This window comes from Abramis brama (assembly GCF_963993115.1).
Source record: "Abramis brama genome assembly, chromosome: 17".
In the NCBI taxonomy this organism is placed as follows: Eukaryota; Metazoa; Chordata; class Actinopteri; order Cypriniformes; family Leuciscidae; genus Abramis; species Abramis brama.
The window spans coordinates 23,514,952-23,539,970 of NC_139979.1; the positions used below are offsets into that span (position 1 = coordinate 23,514,952).

Consider the following 25,019-nt stretch of genomic DNA (forward strand, 5'->3'; position numbering starts at 1 on the left):
TAATATAAATTATAAATTAATTAATTGCTTGATACAATTATAAGCTGGCACCAGCAATACAAATGGTAAAACAGCTTAATTATAGCCTTAAAGTTTCAGTATAATTGAAGGAATGATATATAATTATATTATATTATATTATGTTATTTATCAATAAATGTTTAAAGATGTAATGTTTATAAATAAACAAACTAACAATAATAATAATTTCCCAAAGTTTCCGGTTCAGAAGCAGGAAAACAAACAAATTCATAATAAAAATATGAGTAATAGTAATAATAATTGTTGTTTGTTTAAATAAATAACAAACAAATATTATTAACGGCAACAATAAATTAATTAATTGCTTAAAACAATTAGAAACTGCTACAAACAATGAAAATGGTAAAATAATATATATAATAATTGTGTTGTTTATTAATAAATATTTAATAATGCAATGTTAATAAAAAATTTTTTGTTCGATTTCTAATATTTAACACTGCAATCTACTATGGACTAACGCTCTTCTCTTCTCTTCTCTTCTCTTCTCTTCTCTTCTCTTCTCTTCTCTTCTCTTCTCTTCTCTTCTCTTCTCTTCTCTTCTTTACTCTTCTCTCAGATATTCAAACTCTTCCTCGTGTGTACTTTTTTGACTCTTATGCCACACTGCAAACCAATGGCTCTGACAGCAGTAGGTTTTTCTGCCCTTCTTCTTTTAACCTCTCCATCAGTTCATCTAATTATGATTTGCCCTTCACTCTCTCTCTCATCTCTCTTTCATTGCATCAGATTGTGATGTGATGTGTGGGTTGCTGTTTTTTTTGTTTTTTTAACTGTAGTTAGATAGTAGAATGTGTAGTAAGTTTTCTGTGGGTTGCTATAGAACTCATTCTAGTTTAGTTTGGTTTAACAGTAGATGGTTGTGATCTGCTTGCCTGTAGTTTATTCTTCGTGAAGCATCTTTCTTAAAGTGCTTGTAATGTAGAAATGCACATGGAATTTCTTTCTTTTTGGGAAGTTTTAAATGTCTCAGAAGAAGAACACATTCATATTATGACTTCCATTTGAACAGAAAACTTTTCTTCTCAAAAACGTTTTGGTTGTTGTATGGTTTTACAGAAATAGCACTAATATAGAGCCATAGTGCTCTCTGAACATGCCATAAACATATTCTTTTTAGATAATAACATGTCTGTTTTGTGCTTGTCAGTGGAGAGGATTGTGGGTCTGGACCAGGGGTCGTCCGGAGAGAACAGTGGACCGGTGACTTTTGGGGCCGCTGGGTTTAAGACGAAGAAGGGCATGTTTCGCACGGTGGGGCAACTCTACAAAGAGTCCCTTACTAAACTGATGGCCACCCTCCGCAACACCAACCCCAACTTCCTGCGCTGCATCATCCCCAACCATGAGAAAAAGGTAAGAATAGAAAGAGAAATTGAAAAACTAACATAGTACTTACATAGAACTTCTTCGATGAGATCTCTCTCTTCTTAACATATCTGTGAAGTGCCCCTATTATGCTATTTTAAAGTTTCCTAATTAACTTTTTAAGGTCTCTTACAAAAGGTTTACATACATCCAAGCTCAAAAAACACTTTAATTTTCTCATAATATACTTTTGCAGCATCAGTTCTTTTCTCACAGTGTCTGAAACAATTCGATAAAGGATTCAGTCTCTCTAAACCCCTCCTTTCCTCAGGCCTACTCTGCTCTGATTGGCCAGATGGCCCAGTCTTTTGTGATTGGTCTACCGCTAACAACGTGTGTCAGAAACTAAACAAACAACGTATATTACCTTATTCTGAACTTCAGCTCCAGGGGCTTCCTCAGCGCTTCTATACACAGTGATGTGAACAGTAAAAATGTTGTTGGTTTTACTGTATCAATACTGTACAGTCCTCATACTTTGGAAGTGCATGCAAAGTGGATTTGCTTTTGCAGCCCATAAAACAAATTTTTTTTCGACATGTCGACAACACAAACCAAACTCTTCCAGGCCTCAGCTACAACTACAGTGTTTGAGGGCGGGGCAAAGTAGATGTGGCAGCCAATGAAGACCACAGACGGGCATTATGCAAATTCGTTACAAACTTACATGTGCAGGAAGTGAGACTGGAATTACTGAAGACTCAGTTGTTTTGGGAGATTATAACTCCATTTGTCGTGCACTTTGGGCTTTGAAACTCTGCAGACCTTTTACATTCACAAACAGCTACAAAACACACTACTGAAAAATAATAATGGGGGCACTTCAAGACTCTATGATATATGGTATGAAACTAATGATATGGTATTTATTGTGAGGTTGCACAAAATGTTGGTTATCAAATGTATTGTTATCAGTGGATATTGGATATTTAATTATGTATGCTCATTTAGATTACCTTTTACAATCATCTAACACTCATTTAATCTATAATAACACTAATAATTTAATAAGTGTGCAATGTAATCTTTAGCAAATCTCAAAATATAGAAGCCATTTTCTTACTGTAAATTGTAATGTTTTAAATGTTTTGTGTTTTATTTTTAATATTATTTAGACAACATATAGAATTTTAATATCATTGATGTTTTTTTTGTGTGTGTTTTTTTTTTTTTATATATATTGGGACATCCCTTACTTTTTGTTCTTTAAATAATCACAGGCAGGGAAGTTGAGTCCTCATCTGGTTCTGGATCAGCTGAGGTGTAATGGTGTACTGGAGGGGATCAGGATCTGCAGACAGGGCTTCCCGAACCGCATCCCATTCCAGGAGTTCAGACAGAGGTGTGTGTGTATTTAACCAAACAATTGTGTAATCATTTTTGTTAGGTTTAGTGCTAGATTATAGTTTTTATTACTAGCTGAATATAAAAACAATAGAAGTCTATGGAATTTCCCCATTTACAGTAGATGAGTAAATTGTGTGTGTGTGTGTGTGTGTGTGTGTGTGTGTGTGTGTGTGTGTGTGTGTGTGTGTGTGTGTGTGTGTGTGTGTGTGTGTGTGTGTCTGCATGCATGCGTGCGCACATGTGTGTTTGTGTGAATGTCTGTGGAAAAAATAATCGCTTACAGTAATACTTTTATGCTTTATGTATATCTTACATAAATGAGATTCTTGCTTCTTGCGTCTTATTTATCTGTCTGCCTCTTTTTCTGTTTGTGTATCTCTCAGGTATGAGATCTTGACTCCAAATGCTATTCCTCGAACCTTTATGGATGGCAAACAGGCGTGTGAGCTCATGGTAAGTGATGCCATTCAAACCTAAATCAAAGAGTACATAATATTGATTTGATAGAGGATATTACACACTAGAGTTTGGGATCCATAAATGTGAACAGCACAGATGCTTTAGGGTCAAGAACTGAGTGGGGAAGGTCAATGGTGGTTTAGTGTTTTATTCAGATCTCTGATTAGTATTCTACATGTTGTTGATTATGTATTGTTACTGTATCTATAGATCAGTGCTTTGGAGCTGGACAAGAACCTTTTCCGGGTAGGGCAGAGTAAGGTGTTCTTCCGGGCTGGAGTCCTGGCTCATCTGGAGGAAGAACGAGACTTGAAGATCACTGACACCATCATCCGCTTCCAGAGCGCGGCCCGTGGATACCTCGCCAGGAGGTAAGTGTCTGTGTGCGTATAGGTTGTGTGGTGTGTAATATGTGTGCATGTAAGTTTTAACTGACGTGTTCTTTCAGGGCATTCCATAAGAAGCAGCAGCAGCTCAGCGCTCTGCGTGTGATGCAGAGGAACTGTGCTGCATACCTGAAGCTCAGAAACTGGCAGTGGTGGAGACTCTTCACCAAGGTAACACAAAGCATTACACAACATGTTATATAAAGTAAAAAATGAATTAGGCATAATAATGAGTTTTAAAGGGGTTATTTGTAGAATTATGAAATCCTTGTTATTAGCGACACCGGTGGCCATTAAGTAAACTGCAGCCAGCAACTTATCCTTCACATAAAAATCAGTCTACAGGCTTTCATTGACAACCTAGGAAGTCGGGGAAGGTCTCTTTTTTAAGTTTGGTTACAAGCTGTTCATACATTGGCAATAAAAAAGTGATTAATACATGAAAATACATTCTTAATGTAATGATTTTATTTAGAATGTAGCTAAAACTAAGATGAACATGGCATTTTTGTATCAATATATAAAGTAATGAAGTGGTAGTATGTTGCTCTCTCTTACTACATACTCAGAATTACACGTTCAAAAGTTTGGGGTCGATAAGATTTTTTAAAATGTTTTTGAAAGAAGTCTCTCATGCTCACTAAGGCTGCATTTATTTGATCAAAACAGTAAAACAGTAATAATGTAAAAAATGATTACAATTTAAAATGTGTTTTCTATTTGAATATATTTTAAAATATTATTTATTCCTGTGATGGCAAAGCATAATTTTCATCTGATTACTCCAGTCTTCGGTGTCACATGATCCTTCAGAAATCATTCTTCTTATATGCTGATATTATCTATGTTGAAAACAATTGTGCTGCTTAATATTTTTGTGCAAACCATGATACATTTTTATTCAGGATTCTTTGAAAAAAAAAAAACGCATTTATTATATTTTTTTTAATTTGCTTTTTGACCTTTGACCTCTCCTCCAGGTGAAGCCCTTGCTGCAGGTGACCCGTCAAGATGAAGAGATTCAAGCTCGGGAAGCACAGCTTCAGAAAGCCAAAGACAAGCTGAGTAAACTAGAGCTTGACTTTACTGAACTGGACAAAAAAAACCAACAGGTGACTACTTCATTGTTTCACTCATTTTTGTTGTTCATGTTGGTAAACCAAAAGAAGAAAGAAATGTATTTGTTCGGTTTCCACATTCATCTGGATGTCTTCCTGACAGCTGATGGAGGAGAAGTCAGTGCTGACCGACCAGCTTCAGGCGGAGGCGGAGTTATTCGCGGAGGCAGAAGAAATGAGAGCACGGCTGGCCAGTCGCAAACAGGAGCTTGAAGATGTGTTGGGAGAGCTGGAGACCCGATTGGAGGAGGAAGAGGAGAGGACCGTTCAGATGACCAATGAGAAGAAGAGAGTGCAGCAACATGTGCAGGTGAGGAGGACTGAAGCTTTATTCAGTGTCTGATGTCTACTATTGAATATCCTCTGTCAAGATTATTGTTTCTTTTTCTCAGGATCTGGAAGAACAGCTAGAGGAGGAAGAGGGGACACGTCAGCGCCTCCAGCTGGAGAAAGTCACCCTGGAAAGCAAAGTGAAGAGTCTGGAAGCCGAGACCTTGACTTTGGGAGAGCAGAGAGACAGATTGAGCAAGGTATACAAGCAAGAATAGTCTTTTCATCCCTATTGTGACATTATCCAAGTGAAACGGCTTCTCGAGCAAGAAAAAATGTAGGACGGGACTTGATTTTTCCCACTGGGAATTTATTGGATAGTTGGATAATAAATACTGCAGTACTCCATAAAGAAGTAAGAATTGTCAGTTTTGATTTCATGATGACTTTAAAGAGAAGAGGGTTGTTTATTGTCTGAAAAAATGCAGCTACAATTTTACAGTGGTTTATGAATCTTTCCATCTTTCTCTTTCTCAGGAGAAGAAACAGTTGGATGAGAGACTGAATGAAGTGGCAGATCAACTAACAGAGGAAGAGGAGAAGGTGAAGAGTCTTAACAAGCTGAAAAACAAACAGGAAGCTGTCATCGCTGATTTGGAAGGTAACAGTACTTGACTTAATAATACATTTAAAAATGTCACTGTTAATGATTCATTGGATATGTTGAATTTTGATTAAATTTCAAGAATGCATTCATTAAATGCAAAAGAGTTTTACTGACCCCAAACTTTTGAACAGTAGTGCACCTCATTTCATCTCTTTTCCATGCAATGATAGTTCAAAAGCACACAAAGTCCGAATAACTGTCTCTTTCTCTCCTTTAGAGCGCCTGAAGAGGGAAGAGCAGGGCCGTCTGGAGCAGGAGAAGTGGAAGAGACGGATGGAAGCAGAATCAGTGGAGGCTCAAGAGCAGCTGTCTGACCTGAGCTTACTCGTCACAGAGCTGAGAGGAAGCCTGAGCCAAAGAGAGAAAGAGATCACCACACTACAGACACGGTACACGCACAAACACAAATATGCCTTATAGTGAATCTGGCGCAGTTGCTAATACTTCTCCAGTAATGACATCTTTTGCTCTCTTTTTCTCTCTCTTAGGCTGGAAGAAGAAGGGGCACGTCGTACCGAAGCTCAGAGAGCCCTGAGAGAGGCTATGTCTCAGGTCTCGGAGTATAAAGAGGAGGTGGATAATGAACGAGGGATGAGGGAGAGAGCCGAAAAACAGAGGAGAGATCTGGGGGAGGAGTTAGAGGCTTTGAGAACTGAACTAGAAGATACACTGGACACTACAGCTGCTCAGCAAGAGCTCAGGTGTGTGTGTGTGTGTGCGTGTGCGCGTGGTAAAATAGTCAAATACTTTACATGTGCTTTAGTATGTTAGTCAACACATCAAAATAAGTGTTCTTCTTTGTAGCATTACAAATTATTATTAAAACAGAAAACATACTTAAGTGTGTTAAGAAGCAGTCTTGAATGTGTACTCTCGTTAAAAACACTTAAGTGGCCTTTTATTTCATTAATACTATACTATCTGAAAGCTCAAAGGTTTTTTTATATACTTTTAAGATTTGAAGTACACAAAAAGTGCACATTCAAAACAATTAAGAATACTTCTTTTACAGAAGGGTAGACTAGAGTTAACCACAGGCATTTCGGTGTGTGTGTTTGTTTAGGTCTCGTCGTGAGGCTGAATTAGGAGAGCTTCAGAGATGTTTAGAGGACGAGACCCGTCGTCATGAAGCTCAGCTGTCAGAGCTCCGCATCAAACACACCGCCGCTATAGATTCCCTACAGGAGCAGCTAGACAATGCCAAGAGAGTGAGTCCTAGCATTTACGTCAAATGCAGCTTGTTTGCAAGATTGTTTGTTTCACTGGGAAACCAGCTTTTGTATTGGTACATGTCCAAGTTTTGTGTATATCTCCACAGTCCCGTCAGTCTCTGGAGAAGGCGAAGGCTGTTCTGGAGGAGGAGCGTATGAACCTGAGTGCTGAGCTAAAGACATTACAGGGAGGGAAGATGGAGAGCGAGAGGGGCAGAAAGAGGGCAGAGGGACAGTTACAGGAAGTCAACGCACGCCTCTTGCAGGCCGATAGAGAACGAGAGGAGCGAGAGGAACGACTCAGTAAACTCCAGGTAAAATGGGAAAAAAGAGAGAGGAAATGGGCTTAATTGTAAAAAAAATAAAATAAATTTGACTAAGGCCACTACTTTCTACCATTTGAAATTAGAGTTGATTTGAATTGATTTGGTTTATGTAAAAATGGTTTTCTGAACCAGGGAACTGCTCCCAAATATACCTGTAAAGGAGGTCTTAGGTACGATTGATGTGAACTCTAGTACAGTTCACTGTTAAGGTGTGGCCACATTTACTGTGAATCTAGTCATTTGGAAACCAGGCAATTGGGAATTTTGCATGAGGTTCGAAAGATTTACCCATGCAGACTGCGCAACATGTTAAAGTTGGTCACGTGAATTGGCCACATTGATCAACAGATTGTTTTGAAAGTTACTTTTTTTTTCTTTCTTTTTTTCTGTGCTTCATTGACCTTTTTCGTTTGCAAAACTTTAAGCTGACAGTAGTCCTTCCCATTCTGGAAAATCTAGCTTAAAATGATAGCTATTTTTGGTACATGGTAGCTGGTTTCTAGTTGGTCCAAACTGGACATTAGCTGGTCCAAGCTGGTAATTGGGTGGTTTACAAACCACCTTGTTACAAAGAGTAGCGTGACCAATTTAGGTTGGTATGACCAGCTAGTGAATGTTTGTTGCTGGTCCACTTTTATTTTTGAAATGAAACTCTAGTCTGAATCAAACCTATGGATCAAACCAATTATGAAACGAGTCTAAACTCTCTTCGAAATCTCTCCCTCTCAGTCAGAGCTTGAGTCTCTGTCCAGTTCCCTCTCCTCATCTGACTCCAAATCTCACCGTCTAAGTAAGGAGGTCAGCAGCCTGGAGAACCAACTACATGATGTGCAGGTAACTTTTGTGTTTGTGCAAGTGTGTGTTTTAATTTGCTCTCTTCCGCTAAATATTAATAGGCTCATGGGACTTAACCAAACTGCTTTTCTCTGCTCACTCTGATTGTTGTTCTATTTCAACGCAGATCTTAGAGACTGTGATTTCTCTCTGAGACTGTGAATGTGAGGGTCTCTTTATCAAGCTTACTATTTGTGTGTGTGTGTGTGTGTTATTTTTTAGGAGTTACTGCAGGAAGAGACACGGCAGAAGTTGACGCTGGGCTCACGTGTACGTGCTCTAGAGGAAGAGAAAACTGGACTGATGGAGAGACTAGAGGAGGAGGAGGAGAAGACCAGAGAGCTTACACGCCAGATTCAAAACCTTACACAACAGGTTTACACCCATTTGCAAATCGAGGAAAACATTTTTATTGTTCTAACCATCTTAACTCCATTTTATCATATTCTTTTTATGTGCCCATGCAGCTATCTGATCTGAAGAGACAGACAGAGGAAGTGAATTCAGCAGTGGAGGTCGGGGAGGAGGCCAGGAGGAAGTTGCAGAGAGAGCTGGAGAATGCTACACAGAGAGAGAAAGCCAAAGAAGAAGAGAAAGAACGCATAGAGAGGCAGAAAGAACGTCTGAGAGAAGAGATAGAGGACATGACTATCGCTCTTCAGAGAGAGAGACAAAACTGCACTGCTCTGGAGAAGAGACAGAAGAAATTTGATCAGGTACTGTAGGGGATGGATGGATGGACCGATAGACAGTGAATGGTTGAATGGATTGACAGGTGGATGAGGGATGGATGGATTGACAGGTGGATGAGGGATAGATGGATTGACTGGTAGATGAGGGATGGATGGATTGACTGGTGGATGGATTGATGGATGGGCTGGTGGATGAGGGATGGACGGATTGACTGGTTGATGGATGGAGTGATAGATTGATTGGTGGATGGATGGATGGATGTATGGATTGACTTGTGGATCAATGGAGAGATGGATAGAGGGATGAATTAACTGGTGGATGGATGGATGGATGGATGGATGGTTGGATGGATGGATTGACAAGTGGATCGAAGGAGAGATGGATGAAGGGATGAATTTACTGGTGGATTAATTGATAGATTGATGGACTGGTGGATGGAGGAATGGATGGATAGATTCATTGACTGATGCATGGATGGATTGACTGGTGAATCAATAAAGGGATGGATTGACTGGTGGATGGAGGGAGGAAGGGAGGAATAAATGGATTGCTGGATCAATGGATGGATAAATTAACTGCTGGATGGATGGATGGATGGATGGATGGATAGACAGCTAGATGTATTGATAGGAAGATACATGAATAAATTCATATTTGGTCATTTAAAAAAGTAAAAAAATATTCATCACCCTTTGACCTTTAACCTTCAGTGTTTGGCAGAGGAGAAGGCAGTGAGTGCTCGGCTGCTGGAGGAACGGGACCGCGCAGAAGCAGAGAGTCGAGAGAAAGAAACACGCTTCCTGTCTCTCTCTAGAGCATTGCTGGAAGCAACAGAGCAGAGAGATGAGCTGGAGAGAACCAATAAGCAGCTTCGTGTGGAGATGGAGCAGCTCGTCAATGCCCAAGATGACGTGGGCAAAAATGTACAGCTTGCTTTTTACCTGAATGCTTGCACAGAGTTTATAAACATGTTATAGCATAGTAATAGCAAAAACATATTCTGTTCTTTGACTTTTGACTTTTTTCGCCTCCTCAGGTTCATGAGCTGGAGCGTTCTCGGAGGGCTTTGGAAACAGAGGCACAATCCCTGAAAGAACAGACCCAAGAGCTGGAGGATGAGCTGACAGAGGCGGAAAACGCTCGCCTCAGACTGGATGTCACTCTTCAGGCCCTTAGAGCTCAGTTTGAGAGAGAGATCAGCACTAAGGAGGAGAAAGGAGAAGAAAAGAGGAGAGCACTTAACAAACAGGTAGCTGTCCTCAGCAGAACAAAGAAGTGAAGGGATGAGATAGTCTTTGAAGATGTTCAGAGCTGAAAAGAATTGATCTTGAGCTCCTGTTTTCTCACATTTCTTCTTCTATTACTTGTTCAGGTGCGAGAGCTTGAAACAATGCTTGAAGAGGAGAAGACTCAGAGAGCTCAGGCTTTGACGGTGAAGAAACAACTGGAGACCGAGCTGCAGGAGGCTGAGGCTCAGGTGGAAACAGCCAATCGGGGCAGAGAGGAAGCACTTAGACAGATGAAACGTCTCCAGGTTTGTCAGTTCAGTTCATTTTGAAATAGACCACAAGACATTTTTAAAAAGATGTTGCTGAAAGCTGTGATATAACTAGTTGCTTATTGTAGATTTCATTACGAAGGCCAGAATTCATTCAAATAAACCAGGGGCCATATAAAATTTGATTGATTGATCCCTGATTTGGATATTTAGTGTGTTCCTGTGTGTGTTTTAGACTCAGATGAAGGAGCTCATTCGTGAGCTTGACGAAACCAAGTTGGCTCGAGACGAGATCGTCGTCCAGTCAAAGGACAGCGAGAAACGGCTGCAGACTTTGGAGGCAGAACTGTTACAGTTGACAGAGGTGTGTTGCCTTGCCAATGTAACCCAGAAGATATTTGAAATGCATCTCCTTCATTCTTTTTTTCTCTCTCATTCGCTGTTATTTTGATACTCTCTCAGGAGCTGGCCGTTTCTGAGAGGCAGCGGAGACAGGCCCAGCAGGAGAGAGACGAAATGGCGGATGAAATTGTCAACACTTCAACTGGAAAGTCAGTATTTGTTTGTGCTTGTGTTAATGTTTATTGACCCTGAGATATCTTTCTGTTTAGGGAGGATGAGATGCATATTTTTGTGTATGCTTTAGAAACAACACTAAACACCACTCACAATGCATTTAAAAATGTTCCTCTATTAAAGGGATAGTTCACCCAAAGATGAAATTTACCCCATGATTTACTCACCCTCAAGTCATCCTAGGCGTATATGACATTCTTCTTTCAGACGAACACAATCGGAGTTATATTAAAAAATGTCCGGCTCTTCCAAGCTTTATAATGGCAGTGAATGGGCGTTTCTGTTTTGAAGTCCATAAAAAAGCATCCACCCATGATAAAAGTAACCCACAAGGCTCTGTTGGGGTTAAAATAAAGGCCTTCTGAAGTGAATCGATGTGTTTGTGTAAGATAAATATCTATATGGAAAAGTTTATCGACTAAAATAACTAGCTTCCAGCAGACGACCGTACTACGCAAGTCGACTTACGCCACAAGAGTAACCAGTGACGAATGTATGACGTAGGATGTAGGAGTAACGTAAGAATTGAAGCCTCTAGCGGTTCAAACAAACAGGACTGGGCAACAAACTCAAGCACCTCCCACATTTCTCTTTAAAGATTGTCGTTTTAGACTTCTAATTCGTGACTGGTATTTTGTTTTGCTCTATCCTCTGCGCTTCCGCGTTCGTCATTACATTGTGCGTCGGGTCAGGGGTTACTCTTCCGCCGTAAATCGATGCGTACGGCCATCTGTCGGAAGCTAGTTATTTTAGTCGATAAAGTTCTAAATATGGATATTTTTCTTACACGAACACATCGATTCACTTCAGAAGGCCTTTATTAACCCGCCAGAGCCGTGTGGAGCACTTTTAGCATGGATGGTTGCGCTTTGATGGACTTTCTGCTATAATCACTGCCATTATAAAGCTTGGAAGAGCCAGGACATTTTTTAATATAACTCTGATTGTATTCGTCTGATAGAAGAATATCATATACACTTAGGATGACTTGAGGGTGAGTAAATCATGGGGTAATTTTCATTTTTGGGTGAACTAACAATTTAACTTTCTTAATACATGTTCCTCGTCTTATGTCATAATTGTAATAATGTAATAATTTGTTCTCCATCTAAAACGTCTTTATTTTTTGGCTACACTACCATTTAAGGGTTTTGGGTCTGTATGATATATATATATATATATATATATATACACATATATATATATATGGTAAATGGACTGCATTTATATAGCGCTTTCACAGACCTAAGGCCACCAAAGCGCTGTACATATAGCCTCACATTCACCCATTCACTCACTCATTCATACACCGACGGCGGTGTCAGCCATGCAAGGCGCCATCCAGCTCGTCGGGAGCAGCTGGGGTTAGGTGTCTTGCTCATGGACACCTCGACACTTGGTCAGGTGGAACCAGGGATTGAACCACCAACCTTCTGGTTTGTAGACAACCTACATGAACCACTGAGCCACTGTCGCCCCATATATATATAATTATTTTTATTTTTTTTATTTTTTTAAGAAATTAATGTTTTTATTCATTAAGGTGACACATTGATCAAAACTGACAGTAAACTCATTTTTAATGTTACAAAAGATTTCTGTTTCAAATAAATGCTGTTCTATTTAACTTTCCAGTCATCATTGTTTTCAACATTGATAATAATGAGAAATGTTTCTTGAGCAGTAAATCATCATATTAGAATGATTTCAGAAGGATCATGTGACACTGAAGACTGGAGTAAATTATGCTGAAAATTCAGCTTTGCCAACACAGGAATAAATTACATTTTAAAAGAGATTAAAATGGAAAAGATATTTTTAAATTGTAATAATATTTTGTATCAAATAAATACAGACTTGGTGAACAGAAGAGACTCAAAAACATTTTAAAAAAACCAAATATGTGAAAGTTAGTGTATGTAACACCCACTTTAAAGTCCTTTCCCACAGATTAAAAATATTTTTTTGGAAGTATTTTGAATACCAATATTATTGTCTAATATTATTCTCGTATGCACTGATGAACAGTGTGCAACAACAGGCCGGTTTATTAAAAAATAAACAGGACTCATGTTGTCTTTAACTTTGTTTGCCCTGCAGAGCTGCACTGATTGATGAGAAGCGGCGTCTTGAGGGAAGAATCACTCAGCTGGAGGAAGAGTTAGAGGAAGAACAAAGTAATGCTGAACTAATAGCCGAGAGACACAGGAAGAGCACCTTACAGGTACACAAAGAAGCACACTATACTATCACACAAACACATAGAGACAGAGCACTCTACATCTCTCTCTCTACTTTTTAGGTTGAGACTCTTACAGTCCAGCTATCTGGAGAAAGGACACTTGCACAGAAGAGCGAGAGCGCACGAGAGGCTCTCGAGAGGCATAATAAAGAGCTGAAGACTCGTCTCAGCGAGATGGAGGGAACTGTGAAGGGGAAACATCGCCTCAGCGTCGCCGCCCTAGAGGCCAAGATAGAATCGATGGAGGAACAAATGGAGCAGGAGAGACAGTAAGAAAACAGTGGGGGGTGCTAGAGATAAACTTGGAGGTCAAATGAACAGATGTCTTCTGAATGTAAAATGAAATCTGAATGATTTTCTTATTCAAGTTGAGTCACATTTATTTATATAGCACTTCTTACAATACAAATTGTTTCAAAGCAGCTTCACATTAATAAACAGGAAAATTCATTAATTATGAAACAAAGTCAATTTCAGCTGTAAAACAGCACTACAGAAGATAATAGTGTCATTATTCAACTGTCAATGCAATGCAAAAGTTCATCAATAATGAAACAAGTTAAATTCAGCTTTAAGCATCTCTACAGAAGGCAACAGTGTCATCATTTAGCTCAGTCAGTTCAATGTTGATTCAGTTTAGCAGAATGTCAGAACTACTCTATGTGTGCACACTTGTGTGTGATATTTGCACGTTCCAAAGCCATTGGTGTGACTTAAAGCTTAAAAATAAAGATCGACAACTATGGCTACCATTTAAATTGCATTGCATGAACAAGAGAATATGTTTTTTTTGTTGTTGTTGTTGAAAAAGTGAGAAAAATAATTTAAAAATATTTTTTGCAAGGATTATTCTTTTAAGGTTCTTCATTCACTGTGTCTTAACAGCATTGTGTCTGTTTTGTGTGTCCTCTCTTCATCTTCTCCCTTCCTAGAGAGCGAGCCATAGCCAATAAGCTGGTGAGGAAAACAGAGAAGAAACTGAAGGAAGTTTTGATGCAGGTGGAGGATGAAAGGAGACATGCAGATCAGTATAGAGAGCAGGTACTTCCACCCTTCAGGGCATGCATATCAGCCTGGTGTAATAAATTGCATAAAATATAATTAATAAGATATATATATATATATATATATATATATATATATATATATATATATATATATATATATATATATATCATTTTGTTTATTTAATCTAAATAACATTGGCAAATGATAGAAACTAGTGTATAATTTTTGCACTATTTGTTACACTGAACTAATTGTTTTCTTTTTTCCATTCATTTTCTTCATAAGCTTTCAAAAAAGTAATTCTCCATAAAACATTTTACTAAGGAGTTCTACTTTTAACCAAATCAATCAACTTGAGATAAATCACATTAAAACAGTCAATTCAAATTGCCAAATGATTAGGAAATTAACTAAACTTTAAAATTGGGGGGAAAAGAGGCAAAGGTAAAATAGTGTGTACTCATAGCTTGAGGGAATGAATCCCAAAAAGCACTACTAATCATTGATTCAGTCTGGGTTTTTTTTTTTCTTTGAAATGCCATATTACATAACATATGTAGCTTCTGTTACCTAACCAGCCTTTGTTAACCTACACAAACTCATATCAGGGTTTGCAGGATTCGCTTCAGGGTTGTGGGTCGTTCAGTACAACTCAAGTCAAGTCAAGTCAAGTTTATTTATATAGCGCTTTTCACAATACAGATTGTATCAAAGCAGCTTCACAGTATTAAATTAAAATAATACATCAATGCTTGTTTCTAGTGGAAAATGTCCACGTTTGGTAATGCTGATCAATAGTAATGTTGATTGATTAATTAAATTAAATATCCCAAATATCCCCAACTGAGCAAGCCAAAGGCAACAGTGGCAAGGAACCGAAAAACTCCATCAGGTGACCTAATGGAGAAAAAAAAACCTTGGGAGAACCCAGGCTCAGTCGGGGGCCAGTTCTCCTCTGGCGTTTATGAACTAGAGGTCGGATTTAACTGTAAGATTAAAAGTATTATATGAATGCCTGGCTGAAGAGATGCGTCTTTAATCTAGTTTTAAACTGGGAGAGCGAGTCTGAGCAACGAACAGTATCAGGAAGACTATTCCAGAGTTTTGGAGCTAAATGTGAAAATGCTCTCCCTCCTTTGGTGGATCTGGATATCCTAGGTATGACCAAAAGCCTCGAATTTAGTGATCTTAAAGAGCGTGATGGATTATAGGGCGATAGAAGATCCGTTAAATAGACTGGAGCTAAACCGTTTAGGGCTTTATAAGTCAGTAGCAATACCTTGTAATTAATACGGAACTTTATAGGTAACCAATGTAGTGATGATAAAATTGGTGTTATATGATCATATTTTCTTGATCTAGTAAGAACTCTAGCGGCGGCATTTTGGACTAACTGTAGCTTGTTTATTGAGGATGCAGGACAACCGGCTAATAAAGCATTACAGTAATCTAGTCTCGAGGTCATGAATGCATGAACTAATTTTTCTGCATCAGAAACTGATAGCATGTTACGTAGCTTAGCAATGTTTCTAAGGTGGAAAAAGGCTGTTCTTGTAACATATGAAATATGATTTTCAAAAGACAGGTTGCAGTCTAGTATAACACCTAGGTCTTTTACTGTAGAGGATAAAGTAACAGGACATCCTACTATGTTAAAGTTGTGGTGTGAGAGGTTTTGTGGGCGGTTTTTTAAACCGATGATTAGTACCTCTGTCTTGTCTGGATTTAATAAAAGAAAATTGTGCGTCATCCAATCTTTTATATCTTTAACACACTCTGTCAAATTGGATAATTTAGCGTTTTCATCTGGCCGTGATGAAATATAGATTTGAGTGTCATCAGCATAACAATGGAAACTAATTCCATGTTTCCTTATAATATTTCCAAGTGGCAGCATATATATTGAGAATAACAGAGGGCCTAACACAGATCCCTGCGGCACTCCATAGTTTACTGGAGTTATGATCGATTTTTCTCCATTTAAATAGACAAAATGGTAGCGGTCAGATAAGTATGATCTGAACCAACTTAATGCTTGTCCTTGAACACCAGTATAATTTTGTAGTCGATCTAAGAGTATTGTGTGATCTATAGTATCGAACGCAGCACTAAGATCAAGTAAAACTAGTATTGAGATACAGCCTTGGTCAGATGCTAAAAGTAAGTCATTTGTAATTTTAACGAGCGCAGTTTCAGTGCTATGATGCGGTCTGAATCCAGACTGAAACTTTTCATAGATGTCATTTTCTTGCAAGAAAGAGCCCAGTTGAGCGTATACCACTTTTTCTAGTATTTTAGACATAAAAGGAAGATTTGAAATGGGTCTATAATTTGCTAGATTATGCGGGTCTAATTGTGGTTTCTTAATGAGAGGTTTTATAACTGCCCGTTTAAATGTTCTTGGAACATGACCTAAAGATAAAGATGAGTTAATAATATTGAGGAGAGGCTCTTCCACTATAGGTAACACTTCTTTCAGTAGTTTAGTTGGTATAGGATCTAATAAACATGTTGTTGTTTTAGATGAAATGATAAGTTTATTTAACTCTTTTTGTTCTATAGTTGTAAAGCACTGTAATTGTTCTTGCAGGGTGATAATTGAGGCTGAATTATAAGGCGCGATTGAGGATTGAACGTTTACAATTGTGGTTCTGATGTTTTCTATTTTCTCAGTGAAGAACTTCATGAAATCATTACTACTAAACTGTAACGGAATATTTTGTTCAGGTGACATCTGTTTATTTGTTAGTCTAGCCACGGTGCTAAATAAAAACCTAGGATTGTTTTGGTTGTTTTCTATTAGTTTGCGGAGGTGCTCAGCCCTGGCCGCTTTAAGGGCCTTTTTATAACGTGACATACTGTCTTTCCATGCGATTCTAAAGACATCTAAATTAGTTTGTTTCCATTTACGCTCTAAATTACGGGTTTCTCTCTTTAGAACATGCGTAGTATTGTTGTACCATGGTGCTTTACTTTTCTCTCTGACCTTTTTTAATCTAATGGGTGCAACAATATTACAACTGTAATTCTACAATGATAAAATCTCTCTCTCTTTCTCTTTGTAGTTGGATAAGTCTATGGGGCGTCTCCGTCAGCTGAAGAGGCAGTTAGAAGAGGTGGAGGAAGAGAACTCTCGCTCCAACGCTCAGCGCAGGAAACTACAGCGAGAGATGGAGGAAATGAGCGACGGCATGCAGAGCATGAACCGCGAGCTCAACACTCTCCGATCCCAACTCAGGTAAGGATTATGATGGTGTGTTGTGAAGTTTGCCATTCTATGTGTAAAATTCAAAGAGTAAAATGAAAAAGCAACAAGCAAGTTGGTAACACTTTAGTTTAGGGTCCAATTATCACTATTAACTAGTTGCTTATTAGCATGGATATTACTAGGATATTGGCTGTTTATTAGTACTTATAAAGCACATATTAATGCCTTATTCTGCATGACCATACTGCATACTAACTATTAATAAACAGTAATTAGGAGTTTAAGGCAAAAATCATAGTTAATAATTAGTTAATAGTGAAATTTGGACCCTTAACTATTGTGTGACCATGTTTTTTTTGTTTTTTTACCAACAAAAAAAAGGCTCAGATTGGGTAGAAATAACTCCTTAAAGGGTTAGTTCACCCAAAAATGTAAACTCTGTCATCATTTACTCACCCTTGTGTCGTTACAAATCCATAAGACTTTTTCAGAACACAAATGAAGATATTTTTAATGATCTGTCCCTCCATTGAAAGTCTATTCACGCAAAACTCTGATGCTTCAAAACGTTCATAAAGAGATTGCAAAACTAATCCATATGAATTGAGCGGTTTAAATCAAGTCTTCAGAAGGGACACAACCGATTTATATGATGAACAAACTTAATGTATGCTTTCATTCACTTATAAACATTAATCAACGAACATGCATAAAGCACTCAAATTTTAGTAAACTAGCTTGTGGGTTTGAAACGACACAAGAGTTTATCAGTCTATATCAAATATCTTCTCATTGGCTACATCGCACAGTTTAGTGTTCTGTGTGAATGGAAAAATTGCTTGTTGCTGGAAACTTGTCACAATGCCTCTGGTCAGGACAGTGAAAGTTTCAGTCTTTTAGGCGTTAATACATATCCATTTTTTGTTGTACTATGTGTGCATGTTTCATTGACTCATCTAATGTGTCTTGTGTCCATCCATATTTGTGTGTTTGTCTCCTACACCAACTCAGCGTCACAGAACGTCAGAAGTCCGAACAGTAGGTTTTCATACTAAAGTGTCAGACTGTGTGTTTTGTGTTCCTCTCTGAGCATTTCCTGTCTCCTCTTGATTCTGGTGGTGTGTGCCCTGTTGAGACTAGAGACAGTCCTTTATAACTGATTTATTCTGAAGCGTATCAAGATGGTGTAGTATACATTGGATTGTGGGTCACTTCCTGTTTATAAATGGTGATGAATCACAGATTCTCTGTTCCACTAATCATTTCAGTTTCCTCTTTTTTCCCCCTCTTTCTTTCTTCCAGTTCATAAACAGTGACCCCAAAAAGTATTTGAACACTTAAGTCACAATTCAAAATGTATGAATGTCTTTGAATTAGGCGACAAAATACCAAAACAACGCTTTTTGTTTTGAGTTATTGTTTTGTTTTTGTTTTGAGTTTTGTTTTTGTTTTGAGCTTTTGTTTTGTTTTGAGGTTTTGTTTTGTTTTGAGTTTTTTTTTTTCTTTTTTTTTTTGAGTTATTGTTTTGAGTTTTTGTTTTGAGTATTTGTTTTGTTTTGAGTTTTTGTATTGTGGTTTTGTTTATAGAACAAAACATTAAAAGCAAATGTTTGACAAAAAAGTGATTACACTGTAAAAAAAAAAGAAAGAAGAAATTCTGATAACTATTCTAAATTAACTCTTTCCCCGCCAGCGTTTTTTTTTTTTTTTTTTTAAGTTGCCAGCCACCACCAGCATTTTTGATAATTTTCACAACAATTTCATAGCCCCCAGAATATCTGAACATACAGTATATCAAAAGAAAGAACAGAACCTCTGCTTTTAAACAATCAAAAAAAATAAAAATTATCCCTGCGTCATGCATTCTTTTTTATCAACACTTGAATGTGGGTTCACGTTTTATAAAAAAGCTAAATTTTGAACAAAAAGCTGAGAAAATCACGTTTTTTTTTCACAGACGACAACGTGCATAAGCAATGTTTTTATCGCTTGTTTCTGCTCCTTTTTTCTGTGTTTTGATCCGGAGATTCTGTACTCTTTATAGCAGAATTAACTGCGTACTGCAAAAATGGCTAGAAAAGGTTATCATTTTTTGCAATAATTTTATTGCAATATGTAGTTCGTGTGACACAGTAAGTGTCTAAAAAAAGCCAAATATGTTTCGGGGACACTGTCTATGTATTTCGCGTTTTGTGTATGAACTGCATATGATTATTCTCTGTTTCTGTCTCAGGCGAGCTCCGCTCCCTATCTCCATGCGTGCTGGCCGGAGGGCTCTGGTGGATGACCTTTCTCAGGAGAACTCTGATTCTGAGGATCCAGGTGCTTCACCCACCCCGTCCAGCGGCCCGCCGGGTACCCCCACACCCTCAGACAACGCCCTAGGACCCCCTCCCCCCTACAGCCTTACAGACGCTGAATAAGAAGGGGGGGTGTGTGAAAGATAAACAGTTTTACTGGTTTAACTCGCATAGCTTTTGCAGTCATACACATAACAGAACATCCATGCAGTCACACATAAACTTGAAAGTAGTTAATGTGATTTATTGATTTTAAATGAACAGATGAATTAGCATGCAAGATGGAGAAAGCCGGATGCAGTATTCCTATAGTACTGTTTAAACCAACCAAGCAGTGAGTAAGGACTGCAGTTTTAAAGTTGGGGAGAAAAAAAAACGTCATTTCCCAACATTTCTTGAGAAATACAAGTACTGTATATTGGTGCAGTATATCGGGCTTGATGTGGCAAAATTATGATGGCCACCTCAAACTCTTTTAATCAATCAAAAGCCATGTGTATGGGAGAAATTTGCATGTTAATGGCAATCAAAGGCCATTTGGTATTGCACAGATGATCCACCATCAGGCTAAAATGCATCGTCTGTAGTCGCACAAGCCATCAAACCCTCAAAGCCCTGAAAAACTTTCTCTCGCTCACTCCTAAAATAATGTCATGTTTGAAGAAATTGAGAACTGAACAGGTACAAGGATATCTCTTTGGTATTTTAGAATATCTGTGTTTTAAACTTTAGAAGTGATAGCTCTTCTTCAGATAAATAGACAACTTTGCTTTTTGTTAAACATGATTTGGCAAAAGATGATGATTATGGAAGCCCATTTCCACCCCAGAGTAAAAGAAAAAAAAAGGTTTTGCTACTTTAAATGTCACAGTTGCGACTTTATTTCTCAAAATTGTGGCTTTACATTTCACAGTTGTAAGTTTGTTCCTTGCATTTGCGACTTTATAAATCACAATGTGACCTTATCTCAAAATGTGACTTTATATATTGTAATTGCTTTCTCAATATTGTGACTTTACATCTCGCAATTGCGAGTTTTTTTGCTAATTGTGACTTTACATCTCACAGTTGCAAGTTTGTTTCTCACAGTTGTGACTTTACAACTCACACTTTACATGTCAAAATGTGACTTTATATCTTGTAATTGTGACTTTATATCTCAGTGTGACTACATCTTGCAATTTTCTTCCTCAATATCGTGACTTTATGTCTCGCAGTTGTGAGTTTGTTTCTACTAACTGTGACTTTATAACTCACAATGCAGCGCAATATCTCGTAATTGCGACTTTGTATCTCAAAGTGTGAATATTTCTTATTTTAACTCTTTCCCCGCCAGTATTTTTTATTTAAGTTGGCAGCCAACGCCAGCATTTTTGATAATTTTCACAAAACTTTCATGTCCCTCAGAGTATTTTGTTAAATTAATATCTGAACATAATGCAATATATCAAAAGAAAGGACAGAGCCTCTGCTATGTTATTCTAGCTTCATGCATTCTATTTTATCAACACTTGAATGTGGGCAAGTTTCATAAAAAAAAGCAACGTTTTGAACAAAAAGCTGAGAAAATCCTTTTTCTTCTTTTCAAAGACTACAACGCTTTGCTTTTATCACTTGTTTCTGCTCCTTTTTCACCTGTGTTTTGAACCCGGAGATTCTGTCCTCTTTCAGAGGATGCGTAATATCACCTCCTAACGTATAACAGTGTAAACACGGAAAGCCGGAAAATTCTGTCAATGGAGGGGAAAGAGTTCAACTTTGTCGCACAGTTACTTTTTTATTTTTTACTCTGAGGTAACAAGGAGCTTCCATAGATGACAATTTATGTGCACAAAGCTATGATTGTATTAAACTGACAGAAAAGTGAGAAAGATAATAATGCTGAATACGCTACAAAATTGAGCCATCCATGATAGCTTTTATATCTTAGCCATAACCTGACCATAAGAAAAGAATGGGGATACAGAAAAAATAAAAATAAAAAATACATGAAAGGACTTCTAACAAACAAAAAAAGCAGCCAAAGTTGATAGATTTCACTTCCATATAGATTTAGCAGTAAAAGTTATTAGATATTTGAAATATACACACTCTGATCTCATTCAAACTTTAGTTATCAGTTCAACTCCCTGTTAAGTTCAGGGTATCTGTGCTGCAGATCGTTCCCTCTTAGAAACTGTGTGTAGATAGTTAGGTCGCTCTAAAGGGATGCTTTTGTGGGTAGTGACATAGATAGGTAGTTAGGATTTCTTAATTTATGTCTTAAAACATCGGCTACTGACTCGTTGTAATTTTTATTAATTAAGAGAATTCCGGTATGCAGTCTATTTATTTTGTTTTGTATTTTTTTTCCGCTGCACATAGACATGACATGGTTGTTGTATAGTTTGCAATTTAAGTGAAAACAAGGCAAAATGAAAGATCTTTTGAGGGTAAGGTTGGGTTTACACTATTTTATCAGTTAGTAACACTGGACAGAATAAAAAAAATACATTTTCACCATATAAGATGCATTGGGCCTAAAAGATTATAACACACCAAACACAAACACATTCGTTTGAGACCATTTTGACAAGAGTGAGAAGTCTGTTATCAGGATTTCTGAGAGTTATGGAATGAACCTGGAAGACATGAACATATGACATCTTGCCTGTTTTTCCCAGGGGTCAAAGGCTGCTAGTTGCTCCTTAATTATATCATTATATCAATGTAACTTTTTTTTTTTTTTTTTATCAAAAGGACATATTGTATTTTGTTTGATTGTTTGATCTTTTTTGAATGTGGTAAGTATTTATGGATCAAAGTGTTTATGTTGAACACAATCGGAGGCATATGGATGACAAAAGGGACATTATTCTAGCTGTATGCATGTCAACAGTGCCTGTAGTATCTGCAGAATATACTAAATGGATTCCATTGAAAATCAGTGAAATAATAAGAACGAGGTCTGGAATTTGATAAATAAATTGCAATATTAGGTCTCGCTGAACAATAATCTGACTCAGACATCCTTCTCACAGGTGCTTTTTTCATACAGGCAGCGATGTGATACATTTTAGAATACAATTGCTTATTGGTTGTTTTCATTTAATTGATGAATCCTTTGGCATGTCAAATGAAAGTTTTCTTAACCTTCACTGTATTTATGTCTCTAATATTTTCATAATTAGATATTGTATGGTGATGAGCAAATTCAAAAAAGAATTGTTAATTTAACTTAAAGTAAGTGTTTGTTCTGCCTTAAGTTAAGTTTAGTCAACTCAAATATCCAAGTTGACTAAACTTAAAATTTTAAGGCAGCACAGAAACGTACTTTTTGAGTTGAAACAATATTTTTTTTACAGTATTGATACACAGGCTTACACTTGCAAGTGATTCAATTTAGCAGTATTAAACTGTGAATAATGATTGTTTGTCACCAATAAGTATTAGAACATATTTAAGATCTGTTCAGCCTGTGAAATTACATGGTTCTTTGATTCCCTGATGCACTGATGGGTTTATTACACTGTTATTACCACAGTTATTACTACTTGCCACTGTATCTGTCCTATGAATCGGAAAGCAGGGTTTTCATATCAGATTACACTGTATGTAAAATGTCTGTAATAGATCACATTTTGATACTTTATTTGTTTTATTTGCCCCAATAATGTTTAAATTTTCAATTTTAGTGTATTTTTAATTGCCGATCACTAGAATCAAGCTGGAATTGAATGCAGTTGTAAAATGTTGACTAAAAGGGAGGAAACCATGCTGTTAAAGACAAAATAATAGAATCACACACGCAAGCCAAAAGACTCAAGCCTTGTACAACAGATTGTTTTTATTCTATACTTATTTGTCCATGTTAAAACGCATTCGTAAATTATATCTGCCTATAATGTCTCTGACTGTTTGCCTTTCAAGCAACTCAACATTGCTGCTAAAATGTGTTTTGTCACTGATAAATGTACAAAGTCATTTTGATCGATTTGTGCATTTATCAGATTTGCAGAGCTGCAAACTCAAAAATTAAATTAGGAGAGCATTTGAATAAATAAATAAAAAACAATCGTATTTCTCAAGTCCTATATTCTAGTTTAATAAATGAGTCTTGGTATACTCAACTCGTGCTTTATATAATGCAGCTTTAATCCAGTGTGAGATGAGTGGAAAATAGCAGAGAATATGTATGAAAAGGTATTAACACTCCAGGGGAGATACGTGTGTGAATCTAAGGTGTTTCTGAAGGACTGTGTGCTTTTTTGCATCTGTGGAACTTGAATTTTTAACCATGTAATTTATTTGATCTTTTGCTTTATTTTGCTATAATGATAAAATGAGACCGGGGTGAATTTTAATATACCATTGGTTTTGAAATCAGTGTGGTTTATTTTCACACGAACACGCTATTAACAATTCACCATCAGCACAGTAAATGTGGAGGACCACTTAAAAAAACAATGAAAAAATCAATTAGATTTGATCATAAATGGATCATAAACCAAAATTAGATTAGAAATGGATAAATCATAGTTGGATTTGACTAAATTAAACTGTATAATTGTTTTGCAGTATGCTAAGTTTAAAAAAAAATGTTAACAATAAAATTAACCAATAAATCACCTTTCAAATTGATAAATAAATAGATATTTAAATTTTGATTTTACATGTAAAGACATGGTTAATTATAACAATAAAATGATAAATAAATCACTTCAAATAAATAATTAACACTTAGACAATATTAGTCCTATTATGCCCTTTTACGAAGTCTTCATTTTGTTTTTGGGGTGTACTAGAATATGTTTTCATGCTTGTTCAAAAAACGCATTATTTTTCACATGCATATTTTACATTATTACAGCACCTCTTTCCCCAGTCTGGCTCGAACACGCTGATTTCGATGAAGCCCCTCCTTCCGAAATATGAAATGTACTGTGATTGGTTAGCTGGCCCAGTGTGTTGTGATTGGCAGCGCTTAGCGTCTGTTCGGGAAATGTCCCGCCCCTCCATAACTGCGAGTTCTTCTCTAGTGTAAATATTGAGGATGGCGTCAATTTCAAACCAATTCGAGCCCGATTCAGACCCTGACAATGTTAACGAACAAGAAACATGCAAAGACTTTGCAAGCACGGATTTCACAGGACGTTTCAGAGTGGTGTGTTTTTTTGTAATTATCTCATACATTATAAATACAATGTTATACACCATTTAATCGTGATATTTGGAAAACTAAGGTAATACAAACAGTAATCGATCAGAAAACCATGGTTAATTTTCCTAGGAGCGGTGAACCGTCTTACAAAAGCGTGAGCTTACAAAAGCAACAGAAAACAAGCTGTTCTCCATAAAATGTGCAGCGTTTAAGTTTTAACCACTCTTAAGTTCGTCAGCCTTAGGAAGGTCAAACAAATGAGCGTCTCATTGACATAGAGACAACACTATCTTCTCTAAACCAGGCCTCACACATTTTTTGCATAT

At 37.2% G+C, this 25,019-nt stretch overlaps 1 protein-coding gene across 2 annotated transcripts in view; it reads left to right on the forward strand.

Annotated features, from left to right (window-relative positions):
- Nucleotides 1–22,690, forward strand: part of myh14 (myosin, heavy chain 14, non-muscle) — a 45,345-nt gene extending 22,655 nt beyond the window's left edge. Inside the window, exons 17-44 of one of the 2 annotated variants that reach the window (XM_084089523.1) lie at nt 602–673; nt 1,193–1,398; nt 2,631–2,752; nt 3,141–3,210; nt 3,427–3,587; nt 3,665–3,773; nt 4,583–4,714; nt 4,824–5,030; nt 5,113–5,250; nt 5,528–5,651; nt 5,875–6,046; nt 6,146–6,358; nt 6,721–6,865; nt 6,976–7,182; nt 7,924–8,028; nt 8,251–8,403; nt 8,496–8,744; nt 9,432–9,644; nt 9,758–9,970; nt 10,094–10,255; nt 10,455–10,583; nt 10,682–10,770; nt 12,896–13,019; nt 13,098–13,306; nt 13,970–14,078; nt 17,111–17,283; nt 18,265–18,291; nt 19,487–22,690. In XM_084089523.1, the coding sequence (XP_083945649.1) occupies nt 602–673; nt 1,193–1,398; nt 2,631–2,752; nt 3,141–3,210; nt 3,427–3,587; nt 3,665–3,773; nt 4,583–4,714; nt 4,824–5,030; nt 5,113–5,250; nt 5,528–5,651; nt 5,875–6,046; nt 6,146–6,358; nt 6,721–6,865; nt 6,976–7,182; nt 7,924–8,028; nt 8,251–8,403; nt 8,496–8,744; nt 9,432–9,644; nt 9,758–9,970; nt 10,094–10,255; nt 10,455–10,583; nt 10,682–10,770; nt 12,896–13,019; nt 13,098–13,306; nt 13,970–14,078; nt 17,111–17,283; nt 18,265–18,291; nt 19,487–19,676 (4,223 nt within the window). In that variant the 3' untranslated portion in view covers nt 19,677–22,690. The remainder of the gene's footprint in view (nt 1–601; nt 674–1,192; nt 1,399–2,630; nt 2,753–3,140; nt 3,211–3,426; nt 3,588–3,664; nt 3,774–4,582; nt 4,715–4,823; nt 5,031–5,112; nt 5,251–5,527; nt 5,652–5,874; nt 6,047–6,145; nt 6,359–6,720; nt 6,866–6,975; nt 7,183–7,923; nt 8,029–8,250; nt 8,404–8,495; nt 8,745–9,431; nt 9,645–9,757; nt 9,971–10,093; nt 10,256–10,454; nt 10,584–10,681; nt 10,771–12,895; nt 13,020–13,097; nt 13,307–13,969; nt 14,079–17,110; nt 17,284–18,264; nt 18,292–19,486) is intronic. The other variant, XM_084089524.1, reaches the window with a different exon arrangement.
- The last annotated feature ends 2,329 nt before the right edge of the window (nt 22,691–25,019 follow it).